The sequence below is a fragment of the Diadema setosum genome, chromosome 17 (assembly GCF_964275005.1).
Source record: "Diadema setosum chromosome 17, eeDiaSeto1, whole genome shotgun sequence".
NCBI lineage: Eukaryota > Metazoa > Echinodermata > Echinoidea > Diadematoida > Diadematidae > Diadema > Diadema setosum.
The window spans coordinates 23,132,416-23,159,671 of record NC_092701.1 but is presented as its reverse complement, the minus strand read 5'-3'; the positions used below and the strand labels follow the sequence as shown (position 1 = coordinate 23,159,671).

General features: G+C 42.1%; 1 protein-coding gene across 1 annotated transcript in view; it reads left to right on the top strand.

The window, feature by feature from the left end:
• Window positions 1–22,190, top strand: part of LOC140240539 (centrosome-associated protein 350-like) — a 38,881-nt gene extending 16,691 nt beyond the window's left edge. Inside the window, exons 12-28 of the mRNA XM_072320303.1 lie at window positions 2,755–2,917; window positions 3,482–3,576; window positions 4,299–4,390; window positions 6,181–6,412; window positions 7,269–7,529; window positions 7,979–8,428; window positions 8,618–8,802; window positions 9,452–10,190; window positions 10,349–10,489; window positions 10,733–11,097; window positions 11,744–12,011; window positions 12,564–12,796; window positions 13,819–14,150; window positions 15,153–15,313; window positions 15,980–16,340; window positions 16,973–18,039; window positions 18,821–22,190. Coding sequence (XP_072176404.1) covers window positions 2,755–2,917; window positions 3,482–3,576; window positions 4,299–4,390; window positions 6,181–6,412; window positions 7,269–7,529; window positions 7,979–8,428; window positions 8,618–8,802; window positions 9,452–10,190; window positions 10,349–10,489; window positions 10,733–11,097; window positions 11,744–12,011; window positions 12,564–12,796; window positions 13,819–14,150; window positions 15,153–15,313; window positions 15,980–16,340; window positions 16,973–18,039; window positions 18,821–21,022 — 7,347 coding nt within the window. The 3' untranslated portion in view covers window positions 21,023–22,190. The remainder of the gene's footprint in view (window positions 1–2,754; window positions 2,918–3,481; window positions 3,577–4,298; window positions 4,391–6,180; window positions 6,413–7,268; window positions 7,530–7,978; window positions 8,429–8,617; window positions 8,803–9,451; window positions 10,191–10,348; window positions 10,490–10,732; window positions 11,098–11,743; window positions 12,012–12,563; window positions 12,797–13,818; window positions 14,151–15,152; window positions 15,314–15,979; window positions 16,341–16,972; window positions 18,040–18,820) is intronic.
• The last annotated feature ends 5,066 nt before the right edge of the window (window positions 22,191–27,256 follow it).

The window sequence follows — 27,256 nt, the reverse complement described above, 5'->3', positions numbered from 1 at the left end:
TCTACCATATCTAGTGAATACCTGAAGATATTTTCTTGAAACTTAGTGTATACATGTATTACCCAATTGAGATTCTCTGGTGAAAGTTTGGGTCATGAGGTCAAAGGTCAAAGGTCAAAAGGTCAGGGTCAAATACATAAAATTTCACTAATTCCACCATATCTATTGAATGCCTGAAGAGATTTTCTTGAAACTTAGTGTATACATGTATTACCCAATTAAGATTCTCTGGTGAAAGTTTGGGTGATGAGGTCAAAGGTCAAAGGTCAAAAGGTCAGGGTCAAATACATAAAATTTCACTGTTTCCACCATATCTATTGAATGCCTGAAGAGATTTTCTTGAAACTTAGTGTATACATGTATTACCCAATTAAGATTCTCTGGTGAAAGTTTGAGTCATGAGGTCAAAGGTCAAAGGTCAAAAGAAAAAGTAAAACTATTAAAACTTCTTTTTTTTCTCTGTACCTTGGAAAATTGTTCAAGGTATCTTCATGGAACATAGTATATACATGTACTGACTGGAAGTGATTATCTAGAGAATGTAGGGTTCATGGGGTCAAAGGTCAGGGGTCAAAGGTCAAGTGCAAGACTTCAAAATTTTACTATTACCCTCATATTTATGCAATGCCAGCAGGGTTATTTTTTTACACTTGGTGTATGCGTGTATAACCTAATAGAAATTCTCTTGAAAGTTTTTTTTTCTCTTTTTGCCTCAAAGGTCAAAAGGTCAAAGATCAAGTGAAAGTGCTGAACTAACTTTTTCCTCCATATCTCGGAAGTGGCTCAAGTTACCTTGAAACTTAGTACATATTATGCATGTTCTACCTGAAAGTAATTATCTTATGAATTTTAGGGTCAAGGGCCAGATGAAAATGGTAACAATTTACTATTCAATTCAGAAATTGCACTTTTTCTCCACACCTGTACCTTGAAAATTACTCAATGCCTAAATGTATGAATGGGTCAAAGTCAAGTTAAAGTCCTTAAATCCCTAGATACATGCTCTCTTATTCATCCAATTAAACCTACGTCAAGGAAGGTGAACATTCAACACATTTGTGACAAACTTGTCATTCCAATATTTTACCAATTTTGTGAAAATGTAATCACACAGTGTCCACATGTACTATCTAGACCTATTGGGAAAATCATGCATTATGGCGGAGGCATACCAGTCGCCAAAGCGACATTTCTAGTTCTATATTTTGTTGTTGTTACTTAGCAATATCAACAGAAGAATTAGTTTTTGAGAGTACAAGCTATATTCTCTATGTTGACATCAACATTCTTAATGTTTTGGGTTTTGTTATGTTTTGTTTTTTTTTGTGAAGAGGGACCGCTTACCTTATATTGTCCTTTTTAGAGGGATGTAATCCAACTCAATGAATAATTGGCTATTGATATCATGACTGGGTGTGCATACAAGTTGAATAATGAGAGTTTTATGCTGGTAGATAATACATTCATGTGTCAAAGCATATTTTAAATGTGTTCAGATAAAACTGGAATTGGGTTGTAAGAGTGGATCGCCTTCACTGCATTCAACACTCTGTGTGGTGCCTGTACATGGGGGTGTGTGTAAGAGGAAAACCACTAATGCCATTGCCTAAAGATCCCCTCCATGTGTGATTCATACATGTATTTGCCACTGCAGCTGTTCCAGCCATCACAAACTTGGCCATGAGCCATCAAATCCTCTCCTTTTTTTCTCTCTATTTTTTTTCCCCCCCTTCCTTCTTTTTTTCACGGAGCTGGCAAAATGCTTAGCTCTGAATAGATGATTCAGTCATCGCATACTCATTGTGGTACATTGTATGTTTCCGCTGTGTGCCTACTTGCCTTGTGTATGACTTTGTTTGTGTGTGTGTGTGCGTGTGTGTGTGTGTGTGTGTGTGTCTTTGATTGCACAAAGTGGGGTCAAAACTTGTTTTGAATACAGTAGGTAGACAAGATGGGCATAACCAATGCATAATTCATGAAGGTGACTGGGGATTGTCACATTCTGGGATCATAGCATAGAAATCTGCCATTTTGTTGAACTATTTTTTTCTTTAAGTGCGGTACCCTGGGTTACCAAAAAATGGGTGGTAGTAATTTTTAGGGCTTTATGGAAGAAAATTTTGTTGCACCAATGAGCTCAGCATGGCAGCAGCATCATAACATGAGTACTCATCACACACTACAAGTGATCTCAGTGTCACACATTGCTTCTGCAGACAGTAGCACCGCACTATGCATTACCAGTTAAAGTAATCATGGGATAAGCTTATGGATTGAAATGATCTCATTCTGAGTTATTGTTCAAAATTGTACTGGCATGTTTCGAAGAAAAGATAAAGAAAATATCATTATTATAATTTGGATCATAACATAAGTCATAACAGGTCTGAATTTGAATTGGGATCATATCGTCAACTGCTAAAATTTGTATGAATATGTTAAGACAAAGATTTAGTGACAAAGAAAATTCAAGTTCCCCATGATAGTAAACACACCTTCTGACAAACAACATGTTAGAGTGACATATCAAGAGCAGGATTTTTTTTCTTTTTTTCACAAGAGAGAAATGTCTTTCATGCAGAAAAACTTGAATGTGTGTTTGCTTATGGCAATGTACCATTAGGGATGCTGTATTGGTAGATTCATGCTAACCCCCCCACACACACACACACACGCACACTTTGGAATACTTGACATGGAATATCATTATTCAGTTTTTAATTCTCTGCACTTTTGTCCATTAATATACTGCAGTTCAAAAGCTTGCCAACTCGAGCACAGAAGAAGTTGCACCATCCCCACGACAACAAGCAAACCAACCTGAACTTTGGTCGCGAGCAATCTTCATTCCAGCCACACCATGATGGCCTGAGTGTAATTGACATTTACATGAAGAGGTACCAGGAGGGCCAAAGAGGTGAGATAGCCCCCTGCCCCTTCCCCTGCTCCCCTTCCGTATCCCTTCCCCTCCTTTCCTAATGGATGGTGTGGTATTAGGGCTTTGGCCCGTCGTGTAGATATCGTACTTGCCATTTGTTTGACCTTTGCCCTGCGTCTATTGCTGGTTAAATACATGAAAGCATCATTATTTTGACAGTTGTAGTGTTTACAACTAGTAGGGATAGGGGCACCACATTTTTGGTTGTTCATCAATCAAGCTATTTATCTATAATTCAAATTAAATAAAGCATTTATATGAGACGGAGTTTAATCAATATTGGAACAGATGATGACTTTGCCAGAGCAATGCATAAATCTTGAGTGTTCCAAGGTGATATGACTCAAATCATATTAATCCTACAGAAGTATTGCCATTAACTTTTGTCCTTTAACATGCTCATAACTTGAGAGCACCTCCAGTGAATTTCTTTCCACGATATATCATACATTACGTAAGATGCCTTATTAGCTAATGCCCCTAGATTTCTTATTATGCTCTGTCTCGTTTTCCATTTTCTTTCCATGTCAAAAAAAACAACAGACGTTCGAGCAGCAAGAAGTCCAATTCCAGTCTCGGCATCAGCTGATAATATCCGAGAGATTGCCAGCACGGCGAGCCCTGCCAGCCATTCCAAGGTGAGTGACCGTCACATTGTCCATCTACGCATCCCTTTGCATTTATCAGGGATGCGAGAGTTCAGAATTTAATCTGATTTCAGATTTTTTTTTTTTTTTTTTTTACTCTGCCCCAGCCACACTTGATCAGACATTTTGGCAAATCAAGTGCATTGAAATTTTCACAGTTTTATGATTTACTTCAAACTTTTGGGGTTTTTTTTATAAGTATTTTTTCAGATTTTCTTTTTTTCTGCAAGTACTCTCACACCCCTGATTTATGGAGCTATTGACCATCACCATACTTCACTGAGGCCTAATAGCATTGGGGACAAACTTGAGTCTTGTTTCAAGTGAGAACTCCTTCCCTTGCATCCTGTTGTTGAATGTTATTGTATGTTATCCTTTCAGAATGTGCGTGTGTTTTTCCAGTCAGAGTGGTATGAGAAGATATGTAAGGATTATTTCTTTGTCAAATGTGCTTTATCAAAGTAGAGTAAACTATGCATTGATATACTGTATATTGTATGTGTCGTGTGGTAGAGTTTTATTGACAAATCAAACTTATGATGCCGTCCTAGGTATGCAGGAACTTTTTTTTTGTTTTTTTGTTTTTGTTTTTTGAGAGATTACCCCATGCAGTATGTCATGTAATGTATAGTGCATCATCAGTATCACACATTTGTTTGAATGAACCGAGATATATGTGACATTAACATCAAATATTATGTTTGATTGAACAGACAAACAGTGCAAGCAGGCCCCCAACTGGCAGGTCGCTGTCATTCCCCTCAGCAGGGACTTCAACATCATCCCCGTCCGATACCTTGAACAGGTTAGCAAGTTTTCCCTCTGAAGTAAAGTCGGTCACTGGATGTTGTCAGTGTGTGTGCATTTAACCCTAAAAAGACTGGGCTATTTTGGTAGCTCAAAAGACTGGGGGGGGGGGGGGGGCCTAAAGGGCCCCCCCGTAAGATCTCGGCCGTGGATCGCGCGATCGCCGCGAAAATTTGCACAATGGTAGTGTTCGATGTAATCTACAAGATCGTATATTCAAATTTTACAAAAAAGTCTTCTTTTATTTTATTTTGATTAATTATTCTAATTTATGCGAGAAATCAGACTCTTTGATCTAAATCAGTAAATAAAGCTCCAAAAGTGCTCATTTTTGGTCTAATTATTCTTAGTGGCATTCTTAGCAAATGTACTTGAAAAAAAATTCGGTATCAAAATGAATTTCTTATCTATTTTATTGTTTTATGAATTTCTTATGTATTTCTTTGTTTTTTTCGACCTTTTGTTTTTGTTGTTTTTTTTAACAAAATTTGTGGCAGACACTTTTTGAAGCATAATACTGCTAAAACAAATTAATTTTAGCCATTGAGAGTAAAAATAGGCATATTTATATGAGCCATGTGAAAAAACTCAATTTGCATTGACTTTATACACAAAATCACATTTTTGAGCCATTTTCGGCCTCACGTGCATGTACAAAAAGTTATGTAACTTCAGAACCGTACCCCGGGCGTCACAAATTTGGTGTCAAAATGTGCGGGAAACTCAAAAGAAAAAAGTCATAGAGCATCGCGGCGAGAGCATTGCGTGTTGCAGAGTAATCGCGCGAAATGTCGAGGGGGGGGGCCTTTTAGGCCCCCCCCCCCCCCCAGTCTTTTTAGGGTTAAGTGTTATTTCCTTTTTCAGTTCATGTGAGTTCTTGGCATATAAAGACAAGTGTAAATGTTTGGTCCAAATTGTCTTAAAGGGGATGGCTAGTAACTGATCAGTGGGAATCAGTGGAAATGCTGGAGGATGATTGTTCCAATCCTTGTGGGATTCATTTAAGAGTACATTATATATCTATTGTTGTGTGAAAATTATTTGCTTCAAAATGGTCTCATATTCAAGTAATGTGCAGTTTAATGTTTCCAGGTTAGCATGCCTGGTCAGTGACGGGGCATTAATCTGCACATTACTTGAATATTAGACTGTTCTGAAGCAAATAATTTTCACACAACAGCATAATGTACTCTTATATGAATCCCACAAGGATTGGAACAATCATCCCTCAGCATTCCCACTGATTCCCATTGATCGGTTACTAGCCATCCCCTTTAAGTGTCGTTTGTTTCCTTAGACCAATCAGACTGTTACATCCAGCATCCACATTTTCACATATCCCTTGTCGGTGCAATCAACATTTGTGATGCATTGCATGTTAGTTTTTTCAAAGATGACCTAGTTCAACCACATGATGTATCAGCAAGTATGTTGAAATTGGTTCATCCTGCCAACAAACAACTTGTGTGTTTAAAGGACAAGTCCACCTTCATAGACATGTGGATTGAGTGAATGCAGGAATATTAGCAGAACACATCAGTGAGAGTTTGAGGAAAATTGGACAAACCGTTCAAATATGAAGGTGAACTTGTCCTTTAACCTTTTCTAGACGTGGCATACCAGCTGCACAGCTAATGTAGATAGATATCACAGACTGTTCATGTCATCATCAAAGGCTGAACTAACCCAATTTTTTTTTTCTTAACACACACACCAACACACAAAACAAGTATTGAAAGAAGGCTTTAAGTACTAAACTTCACAATTTTCTGCCATGATTCCCATCAGCCTGAGTGTGTCTGAGAAGAAAAGATCCCGCACCCCAAGCCCTCGGCCCCTCTCGCTGCGAGATGCCGGCACACAAACTCCGCCCAGCTCCAGGAGCTCTCCCTCGTCGATCAAGTCCCGCTCGTCCAGCAGCAGAGGGAGCCATTCGCCGCCCAGTGACGCCAGGTCCCCCGTCAGCGATCACCACAAGTCTCCCGTGGATGAGATCAGGTCGCTCATCGAAGACTTGAAGGTGAATAGAATTCTCTTCCCCACTTGAATGGAGTTTCTGCAGTATTCAGAAGCACTGCAAGCACTAGTAGGAATGTGGTTATCTTTTATCATTACGTTTAGATTCTCGCAGATGTCAGAACATCTTTTTTATGCAACAGGGCTGTGTTCAGTCACTGTTTGAAAGTCTTAGGGTCTCTAATAAGCCTGCATATCGTCTGTTGAGAATGAGAAGGGCTTTAAAGGAGACCTCCGTATGATTTTCAGACTTTTACATTTGAATAACTGTAAATTAGTTATACTGAGTAAAGAGTTTCATAATTTATAGTGATTGGGATGAGGAATAAGAATGTTTTCAAAATCTATAACAAATTGCAATGAACAAGGATGATGACATGCAGCCTCACCAGAAGAATGCATGAGTTGGGGCTGACGGAAGTAGAACAAAAGAAGAAGGCATGCATAGATTTTACACAGGTGAACTTGTTAAGCAAGCGGTATTGTAATTGAATTACACTGCTACATTTCTGAAATATGTGAGGCTCCCATGTCATCAACACTGTTCAGTGTAATTTGTTTAAGATTTTCAGAGTATTGGTTTCTCTGCTCAAGGACCACAATAAATTCCACAAATCTACGCATGGCGCTGTCGATTTATTTACCACTTGATGTGAAATTATGAAAATCGTCTGGAATGGCCCTTTAAGTCTTCTTGAACACTATGGGTTTTATGGTCACTTAACGCCCTTATCATTCTCAACCGACGATATCTCCATAGAGTGATTTAAGTCTGTCTTTGCCATAACAATGTTCATTTTGCTGATCACAGGTACATTGTGGAAATTTGTTCAAGTAAATTTATCTGATTCTCCCTGCAGAAATCAACATCTTCAAATTCTGAGTCAGTTCATGGTGAAGGCACCAAGAGCGATGCAGCACCAGGGAACAGGTCGCCGCTCACCAAAACTCCTTCCGAGTCGCCCACGTCACCCCACCCCATCCTCGGTCTGTCCCCACCGGTGGGTAGGAGCGCCAAGTCCCCAGTCACCAGGGATGTGCTGAACCACTTCAAGCCCATCAGCCACCCTGGAAGTGAGCTCTCAGCACGGTCTCGGGCAGCAGATCAGAGCAGCAGTACTGTGAGTAAAAGTGTATCAGCTTTTACGGGAATGCCATGATTAATGCATTTGTATGTTTGTGTTTGTGTGTGTGTGTGTGTGTGTGTGTCAACACAAAGTATGAACACCTGTGACAAGAATAGTTGACAGAATATTATGTCCTGCATTTTTGTGATAAATTACCCCTCACCCTTTCTGTCATTTGACATATTTGAGTAGACAATGAATTCAAGTGGAGTTCATTTTTAAGAGTTTTACAAGATAGTATGTGTCTGTAGCATCGGTAACATCAGTATGTTCAAGATCTGCCACCACAAAGATGATCATTTTAGTCGTTAGTTTGAATATTTGTAACTGTAGTTTGTTGCAAAGGAGACTAGTGTACTCCTGGTGTGACATAACCAGTATAAACGTGCTTGTAGCAGATAAGTGATCTTCATGACTTTGCCTTTTTTGGCTCTCTCCTGCAGTCGTCTATTCTGTCGTCGGCCATGTCTCAACCTGGTCCCAAGTTCTTCTCTCCCAGCGCCCTTCAGCTGAAGATGGCTGCCGAACTGAACCTCCTGGAGACCCTAGAGGAGTCCGTGCGGCAGCTGTCCGAGGTGGAGCGCTCCCGGGCTGTGGCCCTGGCCCAGCAGGAGAGCTCCTCGCTGGCCAAGATCCTGCAGGCGCGGCAGCGAGACCACGAGAAGGAGCTGCAGCTGCTGTCCCTGAAGGCCAGGCAGGAGGTGGAGGCGGCCAACCGGCAGCTTGAGGAGGTCCGTGAGCGGGCGGCTGTCACGGCCTTGGAGGCCGAGCAGGTCCTGGTCCAGGCCAAGAGGGACGCGGCAGCTGAGACGAGGGACTCGGCCCAGAAGCTCTTGCAGACCCAGGCAGACGCAGCCAGAGTGACTGCAGAAGCAGCGAAGCAACTTGCTGAGGTGAGTCTCATGAGCAGCATCAATATGAGGCTATCTACATGCTGTCCTATTAACTCTCACATCTGTCCATTTTGCTGCATACATTTTTCCTCTGCCATCGCTTTACCCATGTGGAGTAATAACTTATACACAGTCTACTGCATGCCAGATCAAGAGATGAGACTTTTTTCTTTTTTGTCTCACACACAGGCACATAAGGTCTCGGTGAGTGCCCCTCCCCCACCCCAACTTGACGTAGGCCAAGTGGCTGCAGACACCGCCAAGGCAGCAGCTTCAGCGGCTGTGGGTGCCACTCTGGAGCAGCAGCGACTCCACCAGAGGGACCTACTGAAGGAGATGCAGGCCTCACTGCATCCACCACCTCCTGTCACAAGGTAGGCCCAAGACCATGAGCCTGTCACACATTGTCACTATGTCACCTATGTCAAAGTTCACAGCACTAAGAGAACACAAACTTCAAAGTTTCCTTCCTCTTGTAGTCACATTTATGTGTTAAAACACTTCAAGTTCTTACTAGTACTTTTGTCTTCAGAAGGATGTTGATAAATCTACTCCTATTTTTGTAGTCAATCATTTTAGGCTTATTTGTGTCTTACTCTGAATGTATTGGAATTTTTGTAGTACTGTTGAATGCTCTGGATGCATTTCATGCATGGGCCCTAATGTTTAGAAGAGGACAAGTTGTGGATGTGTTCCCAATTGTGAATGTTGTGTTGTAAAGACTTATTGCATGCAACATAGCTTAATTATCTGGCTACCATGTGATATACACGTATATAGCATAAATTATATTTTCCGTGAGAAGTGTGTTGCTGGTCTAGAATGGTAATGATACAGACAGACTCACAGGAGTGTCTATGATGTCCTTGACTAAGTAAACAAATTTACTTCCACGCATCTGCCTCTTTTTCTATCACTTTAAGTTTGTGACATTTGTTGTAGGGCTTCACTCGGGCCCGTTGATAGGATAGGTGGTGTTATATTAGTATCTCAATGAATCCATTGATTCTTTCCATCATGCAGAAGTATAGCTACAGGTGACTCCAGAGTGAGCTCAGCAACACCAAGCAGGAGCATGGAATCCAGGACTCCTTCTGCCAGCTACACTGAGGATTTCACCAACACGGCCTCGGCTTCATCTCGCACACCGCCCTCTGCGTCCCAATCAGCGGCCGACACCATCTCCTCCCAGAGAATACCCACGGCCAGTGACAGTTCCTATTCCAAGCACTCCGATGCTTCCAACAAGAGTGCGAAGACCGTGAGCAGCGTTCCCTTCGAGCTGGATGACGAGTCTGGGAGGCAGAACCAGAGTGACTCCATTGCGACTGCCAGCGATCTCGCTGCAGACGAGGACATCAGTCGGGGGAGTGCCAGCTCCTCAATCCGAACCGAGTCGGATGCACGGGGAGCAAGTTCGGCCTCAAAGAGTAGCATCCCTGATGAGGTCAACGAAACCAAATCAAATCTGGACCAGTATTCAGGCAGTTTTGATGAATCGGGTTCTGAGGCATCAATCCCCAGTGTCATTTCTCCATCGCCCCCCAAGACGGAAGCCAAGAAAGATGCGAGGAGCACTCCAAGGCGCTTCGCAGTCAGGGATGCTGGGGCCGCAAGAGACGTCAACGAGTCCACCGATTCAGTCCAAACGGAGAAGGAGGTTTCATTCAGCGTGACAGCCATCGAGGTGATCCAGAAGCAGCTGAAAGAAGAGGAGGCGAGGTCGCAGCAACAGGTCACTCTGCTTAGGCTGAGAGAAAAGGTGAGTCTGAAAATCATTTCTCTACCCATGATACTTTCTGGCTTAACAGATAGACACCATCAGCTCCAGGATAGAGCACATTATTCTTATAGAATAAGTCACTCTCTTTTTCCTGTCTGTAGAGATCTCACAAGTTGATGCTTCTGATTTGCCTGTAGGTGTTGGTGGATAAGACCAATGCAGAGCTTGAGTGGCTGGAGCACCAGAAGAAGAGACACAAGGAGAAGGATGACCAGGAGGGTGTGGCCAGCCTCAGGAAAAGACAGAAGGTCCTGCTGGCTAAGCTACAGGCAGAGCAGGTACTATCATAACTTCTTTTTTTATTTGCTTGCATGTTGTCACCACAATGCCAAATGATAGTGTTTTTGTTGTGTTTCGCATATGATTTTTTTTGGAATGCATATTAAAACAATTTCTTTTAAAATTTCTGTGATGTTGACCTTCACATTATAAGTTTTGTTGACACAAGCCACACCAGAAAAGTCTTGGTAATTATTATACATAGGGAGTGATCTTGTTCTATTTTGTGATCTGTCCTGAAGACGGAGATCAGGCGGCTGCTGACTGTCCAGAAGCAGTCGAGCATTGAGAGACAGCGGCTCCTGTACCAGCAGCAGGAGATCATGAGGATACGCAAGGCTGCCACCCGCTACAAGGACCAGCTGAAGGACCTACCGCCGGCCACGCCCAACGCCTCCTCCATTCAGGCCAGCAGCGAGGATGAGTCGGTGGACGGGGGAGGGATGCTGGGCTTGTCCGACTCCAACGCGGACCAGTCGTCCCTCCTGCCCAGCGGGTCGCCTCCCGTGGGTCCCCCGAGGGCTTCTCCTCCAGAGCAAGCTGCTGTGGAGAAGCAGGCAAAAGTCATGCAGAAGCTGAAGATGTTGCAGCAACCTCTCAGCATGAAGTGAGTGGTCATTCTGTGTTTGATTTCATCTCTTTGCACCCAGCCAGTATAAAACAAACAAACATGAAAACAAACACACAAACAAACAAATACCTGGAGTGCATCAATATAACTCTTGTCTTTGTCAATGTCTTAAGATTTCAGAAGAGATGAATTTTGCCATTGTTATTTTGGGGAAGGTCAGTGAAATGTTCCCTGTTGTACATTTGTAGTTTATTTACAGTGTGTCCTTCAAACAACTTTGCCTTGAATATTTTCAGCAATGACTACCTCTAATGTACGTATTAAATGACACTTAGTGAAATTCTGTACATAGAATGTTTAGTACAGTTTCATTATAGTATTTGAGTTCTGAAGTGTTTATACCTCAACATTAACATGTGACAATTATCATTCACCATGGATATATATGTTCAATGCTGAATTTATCCGAAGTAACAGCATACTGTGTCTTTCACTTTGTTTCACTGTGCTGTGAGAAGTTGACTTTGGGATGAAGCACTCTATGTTAATTTGTGATGCATGATTGATTATATTGGTGAAACATTTTTCTTCATAATAGATATCTCATAATGCTCATAATAATAGTAATATTAGCAATGTCAGTCATGTTCAGATGTGTTTTTCCTCTGTTCTTTCAAAACAGACTGCTCATGAAGCGTGAGATGAAACTGAAGAAGCGCAGAAAGAATGCCGAGGAGCTGTTGGCATGGAAACAGCGGCTGGATGAGGAAGAGAAGCACGTGGCCAGCATGGAGCACGAGGTCCTCCACCTGTGGGATGCTACCAAGCAGCGTAAGAGCAAGCTGGCCGACAGACACAGCAAGGAGAGGGCCAAGCCGGAGACTAATGTCAGAGATGGAGACAGCTACTCGTCTGCCTTCTCATCATTGCCAACACGCAGAGATGCTAAGGTAGGACCCCAATGTCAGGAGCGCATTTGTAGTCGTTTGCTCGTTTTCATTTTCCATCTTAACAAGTTGGCTGGATAGCTGCACTAGCTGGTCTTCCATGGGGTCCACTTGTATATTGTGCTTGGGGCAGACTACTTCATCGAGTTATATACCCTGCTCTTTGCAATGAATGAATGAAGCAGAATCTTTTACATGCGGGGGCTGTGACTCTTTCACACAGGGAACCTCCATTTCATGTCCTCTTCAAGGGACCCTTATGTTTTTGTTCTGACAGGCAAAGTTGGCTGAAGAATGCTTTTAATGCTTCACTGAGCTTTCACACCAAACAGCAATTTTAATGTTGCTGTGGAAGCTTAAGATGCTTGCTTAATGCTGTGTGTGTGTGTGGGGGGGGGGGGGGGGGGGGGAGGAACCTCCTGTTCTCAAAACTAAAAGATATCATCAGTAAATTTTTATATCATTTACCAACTCCACTTGCATCTATAAGAATTCTAGCCAAAACAGTAGAGAAATTTTGCATTAATTATCACCCCATAATTCTTCACCCCTCAGAGTGATGACGACATCTCAGAAGATTTCTCATACAAGTCTGACTCCTTCAAGAGCACCGTCAAGTCGGAAGTGTCCCTCCCCAAGTCCAAATCCGAGTCCCACAGGAGCGCCCCCAAGTCTGCCTCGTCCGAGAGGAAGGTGGCGAGCAACAGTGACGCCTCCATCGCTGAAGACTTGCCCAACAGCAGCATCAACGAGGACATCTCGGCGGAGAAACCGCAGTCCAGCAAGAGGTGAGTTGACCCCTCAAATTGACTGCTTTCATCTTATGACAGTGGTGCCCTATTTAGAATACTGTGCTTGTGTTATGCATGGAAACATCTTGAATGTTACATATTTTTTAGAGATAAGTGAGAAGTAACACTCTTGTTTTTATATGTCTTTTAGAGAAACAAGTAAGCAGTACCACCCTAGCTGTATTAGAACTTATGACTGAATACCCCCATTTGCAAGGAAATTCCCTTCTAATATGATCTTGCTTTGTAATCCGGTGACCCCGAAAACCACACTTTTTCTCTTTTGTTCTACTTCTCTCACCTTCCCATCAACTTTTTGCATTCTTGTTTGGAATTTCATGAACAGTTTCTTTGTCTATTGGGTACATTTTCTGTGCGGGAAATTTTGCCGATATTAAGGCACAATAAATACAAACACGTAAAGTGACTATCCCCCTTCCAACTTTTTTTTATATGTGTGTGAAATGCTGTTTCAAGTTAATCGTTCAGGATACAAATCAATGAATAGTCGAGGGTCTAGAAAGTCAACAGCAAAGAAGAGTGAACTCGGAATTATGTACATGCTGGATGAAATAATTCTCTAATACCATAGTTTCCATGCAAAGCGTCCAACGTTTGCAAGGTGTGTCGGATTCCAGTCAGCCTTGACTGCTGACCACTTTGCTTACATTCAGATAAAACCTGACCAAGGAGCATTTCCTGTGGATAAGATATTAATGCAGCTCATAATGCATATAAGTAGCAAAGTACTGCCTACCCCACATTGCCTCAAAACACATGCCAATCACTCATAATTACACATTACTAGCACAGCCACACCAGCTGCGCAGTCTAACACAACATAGCAACACAGATTTTGATTGCAAGCCATGGAATTTAGAAACCGGTTACTGCAACATACTCATCGGGAAAAATTCAGAATGCTGCGTGCTCTTGATACCAGACACTGGTTCTCAAGGATAGTGTAACCACACCAAAATCCATGCCACTTCACTCTCTTGTGCTGTTCCAACCCTCAGTGCCACTGAGAGTCCTCACCAAGGGGGAGACCTGTCCAGCGACGACACCATCAAGGAAGCCTCCGCCTTGCAGGACTATGGCAGCGACTCCTTCGAGTCAGCAGACCACACCCTCACCCCGTCCAAGGCGGAGTCCTCGCTGAGGGGCGCAAAGGTGCTGTCGTCATCCCCGCCCCTTCCGGCTACAGCCCTCAGCTCGTCCACTCCAAAGTCACTGGGCAGCAGTGGCAGCATTCCATCCAGGAAGAGTCCATTCAACCCGGCCCAGCGGAGCAGGCATCCCTCTGACAGTGGCTCAGAGTCTGAGAAGTCGTTCTCACAGACTATGTCAGGTAAGACCACAGTTTTGTTGCTACCGGCGCCAGTCCCCACCTGCTAGAGTCAGAATGTTTTTATTGTCTACTGTCATTTCCCTCAGTCAGTTTTGTCATTGCAGAAACTGTAGTCAGCAGCTTGTTATGCAGTTTCTATTAAACCAGAAATTGAGTACATTTGATACATTTCAATTACGTTTCTCAGCAGCATGTATACATGTTACTATATTATTTGACCTATAAACCGTGCTTAAAGGACAAGTTCACCTTCATTAACATAAGAATTGAGAGAATGTAGCAATATTAGTAGAACACATCATTGAAAGTTTGAGGAAAATCGGACAATCCGTTCAGAAGTTATGAATTTTTGAAGTTTTTGTGCAGTCACCGCTGGATGAGAAGACTACTGCAGTGTATGATGTCACATGCGTACAACAATATAAGGAAAATGTAAAGAGAATTTCTCAAAATTTCATCTTTTGAAAAAAGTACACATTCCCTTGACTTGTTACTGACATATGTTATGGGTAATATCATTCCCATTGTCTTTAGAAAGAGGCAAGTCAAGTGCTCTTTTATTATGCGAAAACAGTGAAAATATGTTGAATTTTCTTTTACATTTTCTTTATACTGTTGTACTCATATGACATCATGAGCCTTAGTAGTCTCCTCATCCAGCGGTTCCAACAGAAAAGTTTTAATAATTCATAACTTTTGCATCGATTGTCCAATTTTCCTCAAACTTTCACTGATGTGTTCGACTAATATTGCTGCATTCTCTCAGTCCTTATGTTAATGAAGGTGAACTTGTCCTTTAAATAGAATGACACACTTGTTATAGATTGCTGAATGGTAGAAGAAGTCATCACTCCCTGGATCAGTTTGATGAAAAGTATAAGAGGGAAGTGTCTGGGAAAGAGTAAGTCCAGTCTTAAATCATTTGGCTAATGCATTGTTAAGGTTGGTCAAAATGACATTGTCTCAATGACTGCCATATTCCTGTGATCCTCTGCTCCTCAGAAACTGCCTCTGACCAGAGCGACATCGAGGGACGCGTGAGGGCACTCAAGGATGCACTGAAGAAACGCAAGATGGAAGCTGATCGGCTGAGGAAGCAGCAGAAGAGACTCAACCGTGAGAAGCTGAAGGCCCAGGAGGCCAGCCTCAAGAAGCAACTTGAGGTGAGCCAACCAACCCTCGCATGCATGTATTTGGAGTGTGTCAGTCATCATACTGCACCTGCTTCTTTTTGTGTATTGTCAGCATATAGTTTGTTACATAGGATAAAACGTGCGTGCCAATAACATAAACCTGTGGCCCTTTTTATCAAAAGATATAAATTGATTATAAATTTCCATACAATCGATTATAAATTCCCATACCACACAGGCTACCGTAGACTTACGATAGAAAACAACCATATAGTCAGTTATAACTCTTCATAAAACAGGGCCCTTATCTCTTTCACCCTAGCTGGCACAAACTATAGTGATTCATTGTTCATAAATTTATGAATTACTGTATACGGTATATATTTAGCGAGCCTAATTTTTTGTGAATAGTTAAATTCACTATCATGGAGTACAGCAATGAACAGAGAAATGAATGTGTGCATGTCACATTCATATTGGAATCAGCGTTACTGTCCACTTGATTTCTTTCTTCTTCTTTTTTTTTCTTCCAGATGTTTGATTTGTGTATGTATGTTTGTAAATACTGATACAATATGGGTAGTTATATAGCGCGTTCTTACAATGAGTGAACATGTATCACAACGCTTAAATGATGATGAGCCTTCAACGTAATATGATTACATGGTTTTTTTATATGTGGTTGTATGTCCACAGACTTACGACGTCTTTATTGAGAAGACCAAATCAGAGCTGGATCAAGAGTCCAGGAAGCAGAAACTACAGGGTTCGCTTCTACCGACACCGACCGCCAAACCCCAGATCAAACAGCCAAAGGCGGGCACAGACTCCCTTCGCCATGCGAGAGCGCTGCGGCAGAGGACAGCCTCCGACAGCAGCCAAGATGGCCACTCCGAGGGCAGGAGCGTGGCATCGGTCAGGGGTCTCAGCGGGTCGGAGAGTGGCCGGTCCAGTCGGTCTAGCCTTGAGGGAGGTATCGGCGAGGAGAGACCAGCCAATCTTCCGGGAAGCAAAGACTTCTCAAACACCTCCTCTCCCAGCACCCAGCATTATGAAGGTGAGAATAATTTTCCAATCAAGTAGGGCACTTTTGTGTATATTTGATACTAGTATGTATTATTTAGTGTTTTCAAAGTGTACATATGAGATTAAAGAAATCTGCTTCCCTTAGACTGAGACGTTGATACTGGAAGTTTTTTCAGATATTTGATGTTGCAAGATGCTATTTGTGGTGATCACTCCTGTATCAACAAAAAACATTGTGATTTAGAATATATCATATTGTAAAGACTGTGCTGCAGGTAATCATAAACCACACTCAAAGGGGTATAGCCTCACTAAAGTGCTCAATGTGCTGAATCTTCTAAGTGACAGTTTTAAGAGAGGGTTATCTCTGATTTGATTTTAACAAGGTTTTGTTCTACTTTCTGATGAAAGTGTCCAATTACGATGCTTTAATGATCAGAATGATCAAAGGTCGTCTAAAGTGTTATGACTCATTGATATCTTAGTAATATCTCTTAGTGGGCAGGGGTGGTTTCATGGTACACCGTGTATTTTTCTTTGATGTGAATGTGGTCCTGAAAAGTGTATACTTATTCTCAACATTGCGGTAAGCATGTTCGTACTGTTAGGACTTTTTTTTAGTAACATCTCGATCTCCTCTTTTATTATCACCTTGTACTCCAGGTGCACTCAGCCCAAAGTCTCCTCACAGTATTTCCAGGGATCGCAGCATCTCCGCGAGTAGTAGCATCGGGGAAGACATCAGCATCAGGAGTGACTTTTCTGACCGGGAAAGTGTGCATGACTCTGAAAAGTTTGACTCTGAGGACCATCGAAAGATCAAGGAGAGGCTGCAAAGGGAAGAGCCAAAGGAGGAGGAGGATGAGGAGGAAAAACCAGGGGCCAAAGATGCGTTCGATGTGAGCGTTAGTCCAATACCTGATGGGAGACTGTCAGGAGATGGAAAGGAAGCAGAGGAGACTGGTCCAGCAAATATCAACCAAGTGGCTCTGAGCTCCAGTCCAGCTCTCTCCGAGAAACACACCCCGGCACCAGACACTGGGGACGATGACACCTTTGATAGGGACATTTCAGTCTCCTCTTCAGTTCCGGAAGAGGTCATCTCTGCGGCAAGCGCAAGGACTCAAGAATCCTTGGAGGAGTCGGCAAAGATGCCTATGATTCTTCCAACATCTCCAAAGTCAGATCGCGAGGAGGCCATCAGGGACCATCTTGCGGAGTCACCAAGCTTGCCAAAGAGTCCCCAAGTAGCACCTTCATCGCCAACTGCCAAGGCACCAGTGAGTCAGACGCCGGAAGATGCATCTCTGAGGAGTGCCAAATCTGCCACCAGCTCCGTCTATTCGCAGTCATCATCCCATCCATCTCCGCGATCACAGAGTGCGAGGTCTGATGCCAGCTACAGTGACTCCTTCCTCTCGGGGTCCAAGGATCGAGAGTCGAGATCAGACACAGAGGAGGACATAAGTGAGCATTTGAGTGAGGTGTCCATTGCGCAGAGCAGCCACAGTGCACACTCGGGACAGTTGGTGTCTGATCTGAAAGACAAACCGAGGACTCTGGACACCTCAGAGCAGCCTGCTGAGGAGGAAGATCATCCTGAAGCCACCATAATCCCAAAGAGACAAGAAGATGAGGATGACGTCAAAGATGCAACTTTTGACATCCTTCCGGCCGTTGATGAACCCATGGATGTATTAACCACTGATGTTCCAGAACCAACACCCACAGTAAGTTTGTATTTTTATGATAACCTACATCATCACATCATTTCAGATGTTTAAGTCAGCAGTATGCTTTGCTGTGATTTGTGCTGGATTTCCCTTTCCACATCTTTATAGCTTGAAATGTTTTGTTTGAGCTCACTTATTCCCAAGCCTCTGAAATGGAAGAATAGGTTTCTTTCATATTTTCTCATTAATTTTTAGTACAAATTTCATGTGAAATCTTTAAAGTTGTGATTCACTATTATACCACATCACAGCATTTGTGTTTTTTGGCAAGTGTGACAGAATTGAGTCACAGAAGTGAAAAAAATTCACAATGTAGAATGGAAATTGAATTAAAAATTCCTTTTCTTATCAGATAAAGATGTGTTTGATAATGCAATTTTACATACTAACTTTTCTTGCTGTAATGTGGTAGCAAATTACCTCACTTTTAAATGTTTCCAAGTTGTATATGTGAGACATGACTGGCTTCCTAATTTAAAGCATGAAAAGGGTTTTACATTTTGTCAAAATGTAATATCTGTTGATTGGTATCCCTCTTCTGTGTGTATCACAGAGTTTGTTACCATGCTTAGAAAGAGCACAGAATCCCCTTCACATTTCACCACTCAGCTGGTGTGATCAAGCTTCATGTGAAATAAGTTACCACGTCCAGGCATAGTTAGAAGCGGTTGGGGGGGGGGGGGAATAGTGTCAATTGATGGAGTGTGCACCTAGCTCAAGACATATCTAGACTCATTCCTTTTTCTGTTTTTTCTTTCGCTCCTTCTTCAATTTCCAGGAGGTTCTGCCACACATTCACCTTGGAGATGACATACTCATTGGTGGGAAGCAGCCAGGAACACTTCGTTTCAAGGGTCCCACAGAGTTTGCCTCGGGGATGTGGGCAGGTGTTGAGCTGAGAGATGCTGTAGGAAGGAATGATGGATCCATAGAGGGTGTGTCCTACTTCATCTGCCAGCCCAACTACGGTATCTTTGCCCCGGTGGACAGGGTGGCGCCTCTGCCCAAAGACTTCAAACCGGCGGAGGTGATCCCAGTTTCTGATGATGAAGAGGAGGCCTCAGAGCTCATCGAAGAAGACATTCCGAGCCAGTCATCTGTCAAAGCTGTCTCCGAGAGTGATCCCATCAAGAGTGGAGGTGTCGGCACAGGCATTACCCTGGAAGAGAAAGCTGAGGAACTTGGCAAGGATGAAGACAAGGAGAGTGAGCCATCATTGTCCCAACTGGTGTCCCTCAGGTCCGAGGACAATCTTGAGGAAGCGACAGATGACAATACATCAGTCGGAAGCATTGATGATGATGCACTGGAGAAATTGATCAGCAATGCTGCAGAAGCTGTGGAATCCTTTTCTCACGACGAGCACCTCAAGATCGGTTCAGCCCTTGACACCCCTCGGGAAGGTCCGGACGACATCGAAGAGCTGCCCCATGAGGATCAGGAGGTGGGGCGAGAGGAGGCTGAGACCAAGTTGGTGGATTCCATCACCGACCACCTGGTTGAGGTTGTGGTGAGGGACACCTTTGATGCCATGCTGGATGTGGCTGAACAGCAGCAGTCAGACGAGCAGGAGGCAGAGAGGCAGAAATCCCAGTCCAAGGAAAGCCTCTTCAGTATGCTGGTGTCTGCTGAATCCCCTCGAAGCGACAGCGAGCATGCAGAAGTGCCTGTTGAGAAGTCTGTGGTGGAAGTCTCAGAGAAACAGACTGCAAATGAGAAAGCAGACTCCATTGCAAAGTCACTCATGAACGAGGCCATCAGCGATTTGCTCAGACTTAGGAGAGAGAGAAATGAAAAGATCAAACTAGCCAATCAAACTCTGAAACAAGTGGAGCAGAAGAGCAGGTCGAAATTACCAGAGAGTAGATCACCAGAAGAGGTTATATCCCCTGAAATTAGAGCAGAGACTCCTTACACTCCTGACAAGAGTCCAGAGAGGCGAATTGAGAACATTGCACCACTTGACGATGACATCTTCATCAACAGGGTACGTGTAGAATCAAGCCTGGGAAATGACACCATCCCTGTAGCAAGGCCAGGATCACCTGTCTTTGGTGAATCGGGCAGTGTCAGTCCAGAGGCGCTCAATGAAAAACTGGAACAGCTCCAGGCCTTGGATAAAGACCTCCTAGAAGCCGACCTCTTTGGTGACCAGGAATGGTTCGATGATGAGTTTGGATCGATGCCAAAAAGCCAGAGCATCATTAAAGTGCCAAAGCGAATGTCCGTGGATGAGAAGCAGGAGAGCGCAGCAGCAATAGCTGCACAGGAAGCAAAGGTAGCTGCCAAGAGAAATGCCAAGCTTGACTTGAAGAAAATTGTTGAGGAACCATTCTATGCAGTGCCTCACAATGTGAGAGACGTGAAAGACATTGCTTGTAAATCTGTCAAAGTCTTCCATGAACGGGTGCTCGCCGAAGAACCTGGCGCCAGCCTGGCACCAACAGAGGAGATCCTGGGCTCAGAAACCAAAGGTACTGACATTGAAAGCACGAGCCGCAGGGCGTACAAGCATCTCATGTTCACTCTGTCTGGTGAGGTCTATCGAGCCATCTGCCAAGAGCAGGAACCAACCGTCCAGCCCCCGTGGATGAAACCCAAGCGCAAACCCCGCCGTTTTTTCTTCCAGCAGCCACCCCGCAACGAAACGGAGATGACCAGGGCAGTTGGCGACAGAGTTCTGTCTCTCACAGGACTCGTCTCTAAGCCTAGACAGGAGACTGCCCTGTCAGGTAGCAAACTCAGCAAAAAGAAAGACCATGTTGATGAGATCTTGATCGATGAACTCAAGGCAGAAGAACCTGAGTGGATAGACTATGATGAGGATGAGTTGTCTGTCAAAATGCAATTGGCTGATGCCCTCTTTGAGTCCCTGCTTGTGGACACGGCAATGGTGCTGCATCAAATAGAAGACAAGCGAAAAGCCAGGAGCAGTGATCTCCAGGGGGACCAGTTCAGACACCATGACGTGGAGTTCTGAGCATCTCTGAACACCTTGTATTCTCTAACTCCCAGTGTTTGCACCCCACAAAGGGGATGTATATCCTATTATCTGGTTGCTTGTGAGGTCTTGCTTCTGCCCAAGCCAATGACACAAGGCTTTCCTCATTTTATGAGTACTCCAGAATATCATCATTTTGCAGGATCACATCTCCAGTGCTCGACACACTAGGCAATAGCGACGAGCTGAAGTGAACTTGTTGACAGTAAGATCTTGTCTGAGATAAAACTTCTGCTCATTGAGTCGGTTAGGGTTGGTCTCTTGCAGTGTGCAGTCTTTGCCAATGAGAAGGCTTTAGTAGGCTCTGTGATCTTCTCCACAGCCTCGAGTAGTTTTGACATTGAAGAAGGAAGGCTAAATGCTGAAAAGATGCCAGTTTAGTTATGGATGGGAAGAAAGTTTGGGGAAAAGGAATAATGGTCTTTGCAATAAGGTGATTGGGGTATGCTGTAATTGATAAAAGCAATGGTTGGGTGTGATGCCATTGGCCGCTTCTACATCCACAGTATCTGAAAGTTAGTGTTACATCTTGCTGCTAGAGTGAAGCCACAGAGACTGTTGGTCCTTACAAAATGATTCTGTCACCAGTAATGTGGAATTTGATCTGTGTAGGGAAGCAGGCCTCTGAGTAATGTGCAAACTGTAGAAGTAGAGATTGGCATGTTCATTCTGCCAATGGCAGTACGCAATGTCGTGGGTGTGAAATACATGGTGCTGCACATTAAGTTGTGATTGTCTGAATCAAGCGGCATAAATGAGCATGATAACCAAGTGCAATTCCTATAATCTAAAAGCTTCTGCATGAATATAAATGTGCTGAAAAATCATGGTCTGAATGGGTGCACTGCTGTATTGTGTGTGTACAACAATGGAAGTGCAAAAAAGAAAAAAAAGAAAAAAAATGGAGCCATCAGCAAAACAGGTGTACACGTAACTGCAATGATCTTCGCTTTGTTGTTGTTTTTTTCTCCTTATTCTATTTCTCCACGTGTTTGAAACAGTAATGAACACACAGTAGGATTTCTGCCTGTGCAAAATCACCCTATAATATGCTCTTGCCAGAAAATGGAGGCACCTTGTACTTGTGAGGGAGAGTTAAGAGAATATTTTGTAGTTTAACATATATTAAGTATTCTTTTTTTTTCTTCTTCTTCTTTTTAGATGAAAAATATGTTGCTGTTGCCTGTTTGCATCTAGATATAATCAGCTCTGATTTATTTGATTTTAGGATTACAAGATGTGTATGAATTCCACAACGTATTGAGTTATTCTCTCACTCCATGTTTGCTCAAAGGTTCCTTTTATCCTGCTTTGTTTCAGGAATCAAAGATTGCTGGTGAAGATTAAGTATGTTTGTAGAAAGATTTTCAATTTAACCGATGTGATGCTTCTTGTAGGTTTCAGACACTGTGCACTGTTTATTCTTGCTTGCTAACATTCAGTGATGCAAGTGTTCGTACAATTTGAGAGACACATGATGAATTGTCACCGATGCCTATCTAACATGCGATAGCAAACCAAGCCACAAGCAGTCTGTGCCCAAACACATGTATATGCAGCATCGTGTGTGAATAACATACATAAGATTAAGATGATTACGTGACTGAACTTTATTAAGCAGTCTTTTTTTGTGTGTGTAATCAGAATCGTCTCGCCTATCTTATGCAAGAAACTGTGATACAACAGTATAATGAATGTCTCTTGAGATTAGTACAAAACCTTTAGCTGTAGTTGACGTCTGTGTTCACAGTTTTAAAAATGTGCAACTTCTGAAGTAAATGTCTGTGTATATTTCTATTTTAACATTTTGCTGAGCAAAATACATGATTTTTATACAAGATTAGGTCAGCAAAAATGCCATTTGACTAAAAAAAAAGAAACAAGAGGACATTGCAGTCATTTTTAACCCAAGTCCAGTAGCAGTGAATTTCACCATAGGGGTAAAATGTCATGGAGATATGGATGCAGCTTTCTACACGACTTGATATAAGGCATAAATGTTGTCTGGTGTGATTCTGTTTGTTTATTTGATGCAAGAAATTCTTCCATTTTGGCCAAAGGGAAGTGCCTATGCTCGTTCAGGAGGAGGGGAAAGGTTTATTTTGAACTTGATTTACTCTACGTGAATTTGAGCTGTGACGGGAATATTTTGCTACTATCTGCAATAACAAGTTTTTGTCGATGCGTTTGGTTCCGATGGAATGGCGTGATTGTCATGATGATATTTTTGAAATACTTGATCTTTTTTTACCGTGAAACAAAGACTGCTATTTTTTTAGTGCCGACCTCTCGTCGCTCATTTTGTCTCCTCGTGACATTCATTCAAACAGCCAGCACAGTGAAGTGCTAGCAGAGATGCCGCAGGAGATGGCATCCCAAAACTCCTTAAGCAAGCAGCTGACAGTGCTGCCAATTTGATGACCATTAGTGTATGGTAGCGCTTTTCAAGTCCCCCAGATACCGTACTCCATTCGGAAGTTGCACTTTGTCACAGCCACGTCATCGGATTTGCTAACACACATTCAGGTCGGGGGGGGGGGGGGGGGGATGGAAAGTCTTGTCATAGAGATGCAAGATTGTATTTCATATATTAACCCCAAATTCAATAAAAAAATACACATTTTCGGAGGGACAAAAAATTATGATCCATCAATTGGTCACAGAAAACGAGTGTTGGGGAGCTATGAAGTCTCAGTTTTTCTGCAAGTTCAGCGTAAGGTACGTGTAGATGACAAGATTTTGTTCTGTCGCATTAAAGACTGTAAGTTATGTACAGCATTTACCTGGTACTTCATCCATGTTGCACACTTGTGAAAGTCTAGACTTCTATTTACTTGGTACAGCAAAAATGACAGTGACTTCTGTGATTTCTCTTAAAGGTTGGAAGCAGTGGTCATAGAGTGGGTGTGTTGAATCATTCCCAACTGAAGATATTTTTGCTGGATCCGTCTCTATGTAGTAGCCTAGGAACATGAACCCCAGAGGACACCACACATCAAATGTATACCAGAGTAGCTGTGCTCCAAGTGTTGCAGTGGAGCGATCTTATATAATTATATAAACCAGGATACGCTCCCATCATTTATTGTATTAGTCTAGTCAGTGGTGCGAGAGTTGCAACTGATAGGGATTTAAGCGCACCCAGCCAGCAACTATGTTGCAATGATTATAATAAAAATTGGAGAGAAAAAAAAAAAGAAGATTGCATCCCTAAACGTTACAGACACTTTACGATTATTCACTGCAGCAACGACATTTCACACAATCACTGATGTACTGTGGCAGAAATTAAGGTGAAGGGTAGGCTTTTGCCTTCTTTCTTTCAGGTAACTGAAGAGCAATGTCCATTGTTAAATTGTTGCAAGTTAGTGTAGAGGGATATATTGCTCTCTTGCATGGAGAGTTAGTCTCTTATTATGAAATGAGTATAGTTTATCATACGTTTAAACAAATGCTTAGCCTCGGGAGCTGATACTAATTCCTCGTATGATTGCAATTGTTTATGCATGGTGGCTCATATCTATTAATGTATATATACACAAATAGTTATAGGTGGTAACCACATGGGCAGCTGGAACTTGTAAAATAAAACAAAAAATAAAAAAGAAAGAAAATCCAGTCATAGATCTGAAGATAATCTCGCAAATAATGACAGTGTACTTTTGTAAATAAGATATTACTGTCTTTATAGCTGTGTAGTACAGATATGTACAATATGGGGCAATATCCATCATGACATTAAGCTCATAGCCTCCATAATTGTCTCACAAGTATCAATGTATTTTTTTGTTTTTATTTTATGATTAAACAGGCTTGTATTCTGTAATGCAAAGATGTATACTGTATGTGGCATGTATGGATGTTTAATGGAATAGTCATTCCCAGTTTGAAATCCAAAATGTTGTAGATTTAAAGCATTATTCATGCCAAATATCCTGTTCGGTATCACACATACATATTATACTTTGCCAAGTGGGGTAAGGAAGAAGTAATTGCCAGTATATCTTTTGTCTGGGATCTTATATTTACAGTATGTTAATCAGCCTTGTAATGCATGTTAGATAATTATTAAAACCCATAATTCCATTGCTGTATATTTGTATGTCTCAGGACTGAAATAACGAATACACTTGTGCTTGTGCAAAACATCGCCATAATTCATTCAGATCGAACACACAAATTTTGAAGGTAGCGAAAGAAACTGCAATATACTTGTATCTACTTTCCCCGAGATAGCATACTGATGTTTTTGTTTGTGTTATTTTCTTATCGAAATGAGGCAGGAAAAATGCGAGGGAAAAAATATTTTGACTGTGCAGAAATGTGTCACCATCGTTAGCTCATGCTTTTGCGTATTGTGTAAAGTTTATATATCACTGTGGGTATGTACCCTGGGCGTTTATACAAGCATTGTACACTGTTCATACTGAATGGGAAAAAGAGAAGATGAAAAGAGTCTATCAAATGTGTAAATTAGCCTGTACATGTACACCGTATGTAAGTGACTCTGGAGAAACAAGATGTAAATATCTGCATGTATTATCAACTTGTACAGCGGGATGTGTGATAATGTAAATAACATCATTGAAATGATTATGTGAATAAAAATGCCTATTGCAATTTAAGGTGCCCCCTACGACATCGAATAACACTGGTTGATAAATTTTGTCTTCATTGGTTGCAGATGTTCAGTGTTTGAAAATATCATGCTCTTCTTTACGCATGCAAAAGATACAGAACGAACGAATACGAGTGGTACATGTACATTTGCAAGTTGGAGTAGGAAAAGTGATCAGCTTAATGAAACCATTGGCTCCTAGAAAACACATTTTTGTGGTTTGGAGCTGTTTTCATATATATGGTACCTATGTATGTATATCAATATAAATATGTAATATACATGTACACTTTATATACACTGGACAGCAAAAGAAAGTACCCACTTCTGTCAAAGGCCGCACACAAAAATTCAGCCCCTTGAAATAAACAATTTTTGTACACAGGTATGCTGCAATATCCATTAGTAATCACATACCCAATAGCAAGTGATTATCAATTATTACAAAGCAAAGAATGACATGCACAGCATCTTGGTCACTGAATCAAAAGTCACAAAATGTAATAGAATGAGCCTTACAAGTTTTATGCAAAAATCAGTGTCACGGGACGAAAAAAAGCAGTCACAAACATCAATTTTCAATAATGTGTATGTCCCCCTCGTGCCTGGACACATTCCAGGCATCTCTGACGCATGCTGTGGACAAGCTATCTGGCGTAGTCCTGGGGAAGTTCTGTCCATTCCTCCTGCAGCGCTTGGATCAATGCTGGTTGTTTAAAAATGTTGTCCATTCAGTGGCCATTTTTGCGTGGTTGAAAGTGCTTTTGTGTGGGACTTTTGATTCCGTGACCAAGATGCTGTGCATGTCAATTTCTTCTTTGTTATGATGACATTCACTTGCTTATGTGCATGAGATTAGAAAGGGGCATTGTCGCACACCTGTGTACAAAAATTGTTTATTTCTAGGGGGTGAATTTCACAGTCATTGATAGAATTTAACAAAAGAGATTTCTTCCATTTTGAGCCATTTTTGTTATAAAATGGCGATATGGATCCTTATCATATGGTTGGCCGAGAGTGATCAGTCTTCCATTTTTGCTAACCATGCCCAGCGGGCCCAAGTTTTTTGCTAATGACTGATGCTAGTTACTAGTACAATGTACTAATGATTGCTCAGAAATTGCTCAATCACTCATGTGACTAAGGCTTGCCATAATCACGCTCAGCGAAGTAACAGCTGCATACTTTAGCAGTGCACACTCAATCAGTTACATGCATTTACTCAATCACCTATTTCCTGTAAACAAGTTGTAATTTCATTTTCAGTGTGTTTGGAACATTTCTTCTAACATATCTTGGCTTTTAGAGCAAGACCTCCACATAGCTGACTGATATTTACCCATAAAGGTAAATTTAAAACAGTTAAGAGAACCATTTTATAAACCAAATAATGCACAGGTTTAGTCTGTAGGGTAAGTGGAGATGCAGCTCACTCTAGTGCAACATGCACTCGGCCATGCCTTGTGCATGTTACATTATTCATTGTAAATGCCCTCGACTATGCAGCACCTCCACTAATGCACTCACGTACACCGGTGTATTATTTGTTTCATAACATATCATACTTTTTTGTTATGGTTGCAGAATACTCAAAA